This window comes from Solanum stenotomum, chromosome 10, assembly GCF_019186545.1.
Source record: "Solanum stenotomum isolate F172 chromosome 10, ASM1918654v1, whole genome shotgun sequence".
Classification (NCBI taxonomy): domain Eukaryota; kingdom Viridiplantae; phylum Streptophyta; class Magnoliopsida; order Solanales; family Solanaceae; genus Solanum; species Solanum stenotomum.
The window spans coordinates 7,837,414-7,847,818 of NC_064291.1; the positions used below are offsets into that span (position 1 = coordinate 7,837,414).

The 10,405-nt window shown below is 31.8% G+C and overlaps 1 protein-coding gene across 1 annotated transcript; it reads right to left on the minus strand.

Moving 5' to 3' along the window:
- Nucleotides 1-1,464: 1,464 nt before the first annotated feature.
- On the minus strand, nucleotides 1,465-4,387 carry LOC125841808 (polygalacturonase-like). The gene is made up of 4 exons (XM_049520979.1): nucleotides 3,944-4,387; nucleotides 3,206-3,495; nucleotides 2,237-2,465; nucleotides 1,465-1,689 (listed from the first exon to the last, which is right to left on the minus strand). The coding sequence occupies exons 1-4, from the start codon at nucleotides 4,385-4,387 to the stop codon at nucleotides 1,465-1,467; spliced, it is 1,188 nt and encodes a 395-aa protein (XP_049376936.1).
- Between the last annotated feature and the right edge of the window lie 6,018 nt (nucleotides 4,388-10,405).

The window sequence follows — 10,405 nt, forward strand, 5'->3', positions numbered from 1 at the left end:
ACTCATTTATAAAAGAAATAAAATTGGCATTAATATTTTTCTAAGGTGGTCGGGGGGTAGAGATGGGTGGGATAAGAAAAAAAAATTGATTTTCTTTTTAAAAACAATTTTTTTGGGGGGAAGGGGGAGGGGGAGGGAGAGGGGATAGTGGTGGTGGTGTTGGTGGTGTGTGTGGGGGGGTGGGGGGGTCGAAGTAGTAAAAAATGAATTTAATTTTTGAGGCGTTGGGGTTGGAGTTGGGGTTGGAGTTGGGGTTGGGGTTGGGGATGGGGTTGGGGGGTGATGAATGGGATAAGAGATTTTGCTTTTGAAGCTTTTAAGATGATCCTTATAATAATATGGGTAAATATGGATACTCATATTATCTATTGGGTAACTCGTTTTTACCCATTTAAAATATAAGTTGAGTCGAGTATTTTACCTATTTTTATTTAACTCATTTTCGACCGACTCATATTCGACTCGACCCGCTCGTTTGCCACTCCTACTCATAATCAATCCATGATTTATCCATATTTTTCCAAGAACTACCTTGCTTTTTTTTTTTAAGTAAATAATAATAATGTTGCATATGCATACTTACGGTCGAGAAAAGGTCCATACGAAACACAATACATTACAACAAAAGCGATATTTAATAGTAACAAATATTCTGTTTAGCATTGTTGTAAAATATTTAGCGGCAATTGAGTTGATATTATTGTGTCCAAAGTCTCTAAGATCTTTAGCGACATTTACATAAACTAATATAAATTATAAATACTCATATTTTTTATTGCTGCTAAAAATAATACTCCCTCCGTCCCATTTTATGTGGCAACATTTCCTTTTTGGTCAGTCCCAAAAAGAATGTCACTTTCCTTATATGGTAAGTATTTAAAGGTGCAATTTCTCTTTTACCCTTGTTGGTCCCACTTAATCTTAAAATAATACTCCAATACATTTATGAGGAGAGAGAAAAGTGAGTGTACTTTTTAAAGGGCAATTTGGTAAACATTTCAAAGTCTTCATTTATTTCTTAAACTCCGTGCCCGGTCAAATGTTGCCACATAAAATGGGACGAAGGGAGTATATATAGCAACAAATGGTCNTTATCCATATTTTTCCAAGAACTACCTTGCTTTTTTTTTTTAAGTAAATAATAATAATGTTGCATATGCATACTTACGGTCGAGAAAAGGTCCATACGAAACACAATACATTACAACAAAAGCGATATTTAATAGTAACAAATATTCTGTTTAGCATTGTTGTAAAATATTTAGCGGCAATTGAGTTGATATTATTGTGTCCAAAGTCTCTAAGGTCTTTAGTGACATTTACATAAACTAATATAAATTATAAATACTCATATTTATTATTGCTGCTAAAAATAATATATTTAGCGACAAATGGTCCTAGCATTTGCCTCCTTCCTCCCACCCACCCCTAAAAAAAAAACAAAAAAAAAAAACCAAGGTTGGGTTATAATAAACAATTATCAGGCAAAATGACTCCTCCAGTATTTCCTCTAATATTCTTGCAAATAGATTGAGCTTTTTTGTTGTTCAAATAAGTAAGTTTTATGTCTTGTAATTTGATTCCACTGCATGGATTGCTTGAACTGCATTCAAAATTCATTGCTACTTGTGTTGTTGATGTTCCAAATATATTTTGGTATGTCACTTGATTGATCTTTATGCCAGATGCCTGTCAAATCATGAGCAATTCATCAATACCAAGTAGAATCATCACTCAACTTATTTTATTGTTTAACTATAATATTTAATTATTTATCGTTGATTTCTATTTTTTAGATGTCAGGATAGAATAGAAGGTTAGTACGTAGGTCCTACAGAATAAGCTTGCTGGTAGTTTGATGTACCATACGTATTTCTCCTTTCATACCAGTAGTAATAACATTATTCTCATAGTTTCTTATCCTAGGATTTATGTTTGATTGTTATTTTTATGCTTTGATTATCATATTATTTGGCTATTGTACCGGTCTTTGTTTATTGAATATTATGTAACGTTTTTCTTATTGTTTGTTATGTCCTATATTTTTAACATTACTATTTTGATATGCATTATTTAAGTTGAGGGTCTTTTGAAAAAATTTGTAAAAATTTGTACCTTGACTAGATAAAAATAATTTATATGTATAGTACTTTATATTGTTCTTGAATTCAATATGTGAGATTATAATGGATATATTGTTATAGTTAGATTATTTTTTAAAAAATATAGGAGTTACCTGGCTAGGACAACCTTGGTTGTTGGGGCAATAGTTTTGATCAATGATTATTGGATTGTCAACATTCTTCATCATTATGTTTTGATAATTAATATTTGTGACAAAACCAGTGCTAGCCCTTGCCCAAGACTTTATCCTTAATCCATTATCAGATCCAGTAAACACTGAATTAATTAATGTCACATTTTGCACACCATCTTCATTATAATCTCTAGCTAGACTTCCAATGCTGCAATACAAATCATACACAATAATATTAGGAATTTATTCAAAATCACTATTTTTCATAGTAAATAATATTCAGTGATTATTCTCATATACAGATATTTTGATTTGATTAGTGAGGAAAAAATAGTAATGTTATTATATGAAAATACTAGGAAATTTTTTATTATTTCAGTGATAATTTGTTTCTCACCATTCATTTTTTCAATAAACTGGTTCGGTAAGAAATGTCTGAAAAAAATCATGCTCTATGACACAATCTTTTTCACTTATTTATGGTGGGAAGAACCGTTATTTCTAATAGTCTGTGGACTTTCATGGATCAAAAGGTAAACAAAGGACAAATATAAAACAATTTATATATATAGAAAGGTATATCTAAACTATTTCCTCATTATAAAAAAATAAAAAATTGTAACTCTAAATTCCAAATGTGTCACATAAATTGAAACAAAAAGAATAATATATAATAGACTCATACCGATACGGACCCAATTTATGTGACACGTTTCGTTTTTCGAGAGTCAAACACTTTAAATTTGATCATGAATTTGCTCATGAGATCTTCAATTTTTTTTAAATGAAATTTATATATTTATAAACTACATAAAAAGTACTATAAGTCACAATAATTGACAATTCAAAATATTTAAAAGATATATGAAAAATTTATTGTCAAAGATAGACTTGTTTGAATCTTAAAATTCGAAATGTGTCACATAAAATTGTGACAGAAGAATTTACCTAACACCATGTCCAGGGCCACATTGAATCTTGTCCATCCAAAGATTTCTTGTGGCAGGACCAATAGATATACAATCATCTCCAGTTTGAATACTTGTGCCACTAATAGTAACACCAATTGAAGATTGTACATGAATTCCATCAGTATTTGGACTAAAATCAGGTGCTATTATTCTTACATTTTTAACCATAACATTCTTGCAACTATTAATCACCAAGTGCATTAACTGGCTGTTGAGTGAGGTTAGGCCACTAATCACAACATCATTTGCCCAGTTGAAGGTTATTGACTGCATACAAAATCAGATATTAAAATACTATTCAATAGGAAAAGTTAACAAGTTACTGCATACGTCTCAAAATAAGTGTAATTTTAGTAAAAATTATGTTCACTAAAACATTAATAAATGTAATGTATAGTTTACTAAACTACAAAATAATATTAAACGTTATTAAAAAGATGAAGTGTAAAGGACATAAGACAAGCTTCTAATGTATGTTAATTAAAAAAAAATTGCAACATCACATGGTCAAATCACAAATGTGACATTTAGTATTTTTTATGAATCTCTACATTAGCTATTTTTTCATTCTTAATTAAAAGTCTGAATTTCAAACTTTGAAAATGAAAACCTTCCAATAAGAGTATTTTAAGTGAATTTAGATTTGTCAGACTAGTAAATTCAAAAATTAAAAAAATATTATTTTTTTAAAAAAAGCAATAAATTGAGTACATACCCTAGCTCCAACAGGACAATTCTTCCCTAACTTCCTACAATCCCAAAATCCAGCTCCATTTCCATCAAGAGTTCCTCCGATGACCGAAATCCGGTTAACCTTAATAAACAAAATCCAGTAGCCAGAGTTGCCAAGTGCATTATAATCGGATGGAGCCACAAGGGTTCCATCAATTTGTACAGTAATTTTATTTTTGCATGGCCCTCTAAAAGTAACCGACTTAATCATGTATTTTCCACGTGGAACATAAATGGTAGCCGCGTTCAGTGAGCTACACGCGGCTACCCAAGCTTTCAAAAAAGGTTGAGTTGCATCACTTTTGCCATCTGATTTTGCTCCAAAATTTAACACATTGAATGTTACTGAAGATGCATTTGAATTCAAGAAAATGAATCGAAATGAAAAGAAGACACAACACCAAAAAGTTACTAAAACCTTAGACATTTTATTGTTGTTGTTGTTGTTTTTTTCCTCTATGTTAGAGGATAGGGGAAAGGGGGTATTTAAAGTGTTTTTTTAAGTAGTGGGACTGATTTTGTTTTTGGATTATATTAAGGGCTCATATAGTATGAGGGATAAGGAATAACTGATCTCGAAATTACTTTCAGAATGAGTATATTATATGTTTTGGTTAGGATAACTTATTCTGAAACTAGTTATCTCGAGGTTATAATGTTATTATTATCTCACATCGAGGATGAAATAATAATTTTGGAATAACTTATTCTCCAACCAAACGAGTCGTAACTGTTTTGATTAGTTAATAATTTTAGAAATAATTGGACAATGATTAGAATCACAAAAGCTAACTAACCAATAAAAGGTCAAAGCTTACTTTAATTTCATGTTGTGATATGTACGGCAACCATGTGATAAGAGCATGTTTGCCTGTAGCATCTAACCATGTGCATGTACAAATGTATTTAGTCGTAGATTTTGAAGTTGAAACTTAAAAAATTGAGTTTTTGAACAAAATTGTATTTGACAAGATCGAATTTTCATAATTTGATCAAACTGATATTTGAAGATAAATCTTCAAAATCTAATTTAATGAACTATGATTAGAAACTAGCATAAATAGTCTTGGTTTTTTTTTATTTCTCATTCGATTTTGGGTACTTACAATGTCAACTAGTTTGAATTTGCATCACGTAAAAGATTTATTAAAAAGAAAGTGTTTCCTATTAAAATTTAACTCATCTTTAATGCTTAAATACGAGATTTCTAATTAAGTGGAGAAGAATCATATTCTAATGATAATTAATATAGTCAAGTAGTCATTTTAAATTGGCATATTTATTTAGAAAAAAAAAAAGGAAAATTGCATGTGCCAAGTCAAAATAATTAAAGAACGGCTATTCAACGTCATATTTATGTAGAGCATAAATTGAAACTAAGGAATATGGAAGAGGAAATAAATTGATCAATGATTGTCTCATCATTGATTCATTAATCCAAGTTATTTTTTATTTGATTTTTTTAGTACTGCTTGATAAGTTAAAAAATCCTAAGTTAATATTCATCATTTTATAACAAAATGTAGAATTTTATGTAAGCAGTGGTGTCACTTTCAAGTTAAACTTTTATTAAAGTAAAAAAATATATAAAGTGATTTTGATCCCATGAATAGACCTACAAACACACTCTTAGTTAATTATCATCATTAAAAAAATTTTAAATATCTCATCAACTTTGAGAAAAGATTCATCTATGTTATTCGTTAAAAATTGACTCATTTATTATTTTTGTATGAAAAAAGATTCATTTATGTCAATATTTGTTAACTCCGAGTGTCGCGTGGGCCTTCATTCTTGAAAGGGCTAAAAGTAGCGCCTTCGCTTTGTTTGTAATGAAAAGGAAAGATAAGATCTTTGGTTATCTTTTCCAGGGGAGGACTTTCTTGATCGCCTCATTCGGGTTAAGATGTGGCTAAAGTCTCGTCAAGGATATATAGTGTACTTTATGCTCGAGGGATGAAATGGCATAGATGAGCCAAACTTTTAACAGATAGTATACATGTGTCTTTTCTCAAAGTTTGATTTGACATATTTGAGCCTTTTTCCTTTTTAAAAAATGATTTAATTAATTTCGTGGCTGAATCATAATTGACCACGTTAAAAAATGATTTTGCATAATCAAAACTATTTTCAGTTAACAAATAATGGTATGAATGAGCTTTTTTTCTCAAACGAAAATGGCATAGATGAGCCAAACTTTTAACGAATCATATAGATAAACCTTAACTTTTTTCAAAATTCGATGACATATTAAGTCTTTTCCCTAAAATACTAAAAAAAATCAAAAAAAAAGTTTTATATATGAATATTCTCCAAACAACTTAGAACTTTACCAGCTTATAAAGGCAGATCTTAAACTTTAAGATGTAGCAAAGCCTCATCAACAAATTAGACAGTTAAGTGCATGAATGTGACTGTAATTAAGTAAAACAAATTCACGTCATATTGTTTGATTTGACATAAAATTTAATTACGAAAAAAAAATTGAAACTTCTTATATAAAATAAATCAAAGATGTTTACATGAGTATAAATCTCATCAACGATAAAATGACCATTTTAAAGTTATATTGTTACAAAATATAGGATATGTCATTTTTTAAAAAATTGACTGAAAAAAAAGTGTTATTTAAATTAAAACAGAGTATTAGTTTCTATTTTGTCAACGTTAATATTAGGCTTTAGTTGACAAATGAAAAAAAAAATAGACACATGGGATCAATGAGTGATGGAGTTTTTTCAGGCGAAATAATCGCCTTTCACATTCTTTCATATTACTAAAAAAAACTAAACAATTGGCTATATAGATAAGGAGTTTAGATTTCTCAAGCAAATTTTGGATCAACAAAAGTCAGGATTTTTAATAAAGGATATTAAAATAAAAAGTAAAATAATATATGTATTACTGTTAGGGATAAAACACACAATCTCAAATTATTAGTAACTTAATAAAAAAAAAAAATTGTTTGAGATAATATTTTAGAAGTCAAGTAATTGTGTGAGAAATCAACTCGCACATCTATTATGTGTAAAGGAATAATATTCCTTGTATATATATACTTTAAAAATTTATTTCAAATTTGTTGATATGCTTGTAATCATCACTGGGGTGGCAAAATTAAAATTAATTCCAACCCGACACAATTCGTTTAGATTTGAATTGGGTTATGACCCGTTATCTAACTTGTTTTGATCCAGTCCATTTTGGCCCAAAATCTTGATCCGTTTATTGTCCTAATCCATTTTGATCCGTCCAATTGTCACCCCTAATCATCACTAATGATAATTTTTTTAAGTATAGAATGTAATCACAATTCATAAGAAGATTTTTTTGTCCAATTCACAATAGGAGGAGTTGGATAATTGGGCACGTGGAAAAGTTCTTGACGTTACAGATATTACGTAGTGGATTAAAATGGTACTAATATTTAAAATATGAAGGGATTATTAAAATTGTGATTCCATTGGTGATTCCTACTTCACCTCCACAGGATGATACTATTTCAGCAGTGTCTCCTAATATCTCCCCACCACACATTAATGTTGTTCCTCCTTATGTTGTACCTATTACTGATCCTACCAGTTATCAAAGACTTATTGGTCGACTGTTATACATTACTATGACCAGACCAGATATTTCATATGTTGTCCAGAACCTGAGTCAGTATATGCACTCTCCCAAGTTGTCCCATATGGAAGCTGCTCTTAGGGTGGTGAGGTACTTAAAGTCAGCCCCTGGATTTGGTATTTTGTTATCTTTCCAGGCAGGGTCTACGATTCAGGCTTTTTGTAATGCAGACTGGGGGGCTTGCCCAAACTCCAGAAGGTCCATTACTGGGTATCTGATCAAGTTTTGTGATTCTCGTATTTCATGGAAATAAAAAAAACAGTCCACGGTCTCTAGGAGCTCGGCTGAGGCAGAGTACAGGAGTCTAGCCTCCCTTGTTGTTGAACTAGTCTGGTTAGTTGGTTTATTCAAAGAACTTGGGGTCACTGTTTCATTGCCTATTCCTCTTCTTTGTGACAGCAAGTCGGCCATCCAGATCACTGCGAATCCTGTTTTTCATGAGTGCAACAAGCACATTGATATAGATTGTCATTTCATTCCATGATGAATAGCTGTTTTATAGGGTCCCCAAACATCCATGTGTACTAATTGAAAATTTTCAGAAGACTTGCTATGACTTATTGGAAAAGGAAGTCTACATTGTCTTGCTCGTGGACAGACATCACAATTGTTCAAAGTAGAAGAACTATGAAAAGGTAAAGCATAAACTCTCTTGAGAACTGGAATGGGAACGTGCCCCATTCTTTGATGCCAAAGGTCCTCAGACGCCATGTTTCTTGCTGATGAGCAACCCTTCCTCTGAGAATCCTCCTTTTGTTTCATGTTGATCACATATAAACCTTCCAGCTCCCTACCAATCTCCTTAACCTTCCCAGTACAGAGGTCCTGGAGAAGGAAAAAATTTGGATAGAAAGAAGCACAACAGTTGAGTTCTTTTGTCAATTTTGACACTGACAAAAGATTAAACTTAAAAGCTAACACACAATAAATGTTGGATATAGTATCACCTCCAGATAACTGGCTACTTCCAACATGTGTTATCTTAGTAGACTCTCATGTTGGCAATTGAACTCTCCCTGCACTTTCTATTAATGTATCACTTTTCAACAAATTCTTATCTCCAATCATATGGTTAGTTGCACCAGTATCTACAATATTCCATTCATGATCATCTTGCTTATTAACATGTTCAAAAAAACAATTACCTGCCATATGTGCACTTCCTTCATTGACAGATGTATTATTCAGCATGGCTAACACCTTGTTATGTTGTTCGAGGGTGAGCACAGGCCTTGGTAGAATCTAATCATACTGCTCTTGTGTTAGCATAGGTCCGGTGTAACAATGTTCTCCGGTAGGGGCAATCATAGGTTCTACATAAGACTGTCATGCATCCAAACCTACAGTAACCGCATTCACTTTTTTCTTCCCTTTGAAATCCGAAGGGTAACCACTGTAGCAATTTTCTTTGATGTGTCCTTTAAGATGACAATGATCACACTCCTTCAACTTGTAGCAAATGGCTCTACTATGCCCCTTCATATTACAATGATCACAATACAAATTTTGTTTCATGTTCTGATGCTTGTTAGCAAGTAATGTTGTAGGATCAACTCAGTCAAGCGAGTTAATTGGTCCTACTACAAGTTGTATCTGACTTTCTTCTTGAACTAACATGGCATAAATTTAATTTGTACTAGGCAATGGCTTCATCATTAAGATTTGGTTACGAACATGACTATCATTTAGACCCATTAAGACCTGAAACAGTCGTTGTTTTTCAAAATGTGCAATAAAATCCCTCGATCTCTCACAATCACAAGGAAGGGGGACTAGAGTATTGTACTCATCCCATAAGTCTTTCAGCTTAGAAAAATACACCGAAATAGTAGAAATCCCCTGTGTCAAAATGGCAATTTCTCTATGTATGTAATAGGATCGTGAATCGTTTACCTTATCGAAACGTTCTTCCAGATCCTTCCAAATTATAGCTGCACTCGAGCCATAAAGAATTCCAGCAAGCAAATTTTTGTTCACATTCCCCATTAACCACGAAACTACTATCGCATTGCAACGATCCTATTGTTTCGTTAATCCTCCAGTGAAATAAACATGGGCTGTTTTTCATGAGCGCACCAAGCATATTGATATAGATTGTCATTTCATTCGGGAGAAATTGCAACTTGGCCTCATTAAGACATTATATCTTGCTTCTGATCAACAACCTGCTGATCTGCTCACCAAGGGTCTTACTTGTCTTCAACATCAGTTTCTTTTATCCAAGCTAGGCATGAAGAATATCTTCATTGCACCTAGCTTGAGGGGATGTAAAAGTATTAGATAGATGTACCTTAGTTCTGTACAGGGCCACTTTGTAATTAGCTAATCTTACGTGGTTAGTTAGTTAGACGTTTAACAGTTGTCATAAGTCGGTTAGATTACTATATGAAGCATAGGGTAATTAGCTGTTGAAGTAACAGATTCAATTCATTCTGTATGAACAAGCAATTAACTGTTCCTCTCATTTTTCTATTAGGGTGTGTTTGGTATGAAGGAAAATATTTTTCGGAAAATGTTTTCTAATTTTTTCTTGTTTGGTTGGGTTATATGTTTTGGAAAATGTTTTTCAAATCAACTTATTTTCCTCAAATTTAAGGAAAATGATTTCCCTTCAAAACTTCAGGAAAATATTTTCCAAAACTCTCTTCCAACTTCAAATTACAATTTTTTTTGTTGAAAAAATCAATTTATTTTGTCCCTACCCTCAAACCAGCCCCCCAACCACACACACCCCCTCCAAAAAAAATAAATTTAAAGCTTGTTTTTAAAAAATACTTTCAACTTCAAAATTTTATTTTTTCACTCCGATTCTCGATCC

Bases quoted from the DNA above. Each gene is read 5' to 3' on its own strand.
- LOC125841808 (XM_049520979.1), bottom strand. From the start codon at position 4,387: ATGTCTAAGGTTTTAGTAACTTTTTGGTGTTGTGTCTTCTTTTCATTT. The intron at 3,496-3,943 runs GTATGTACTCAA...TTTTGTATGCAG, and splicing joins ATTGTCCTGTTGGAGCTAGG to TCAATAACCTTCAACTGGGC. The intron at 2,466-3,205 runs GTAAATTCTTCT...TTTGTATTGCAG, and splicing joins GGCCCTGGACATGGTGTTAG to CATTGGAAGTCTAGCTAGAG.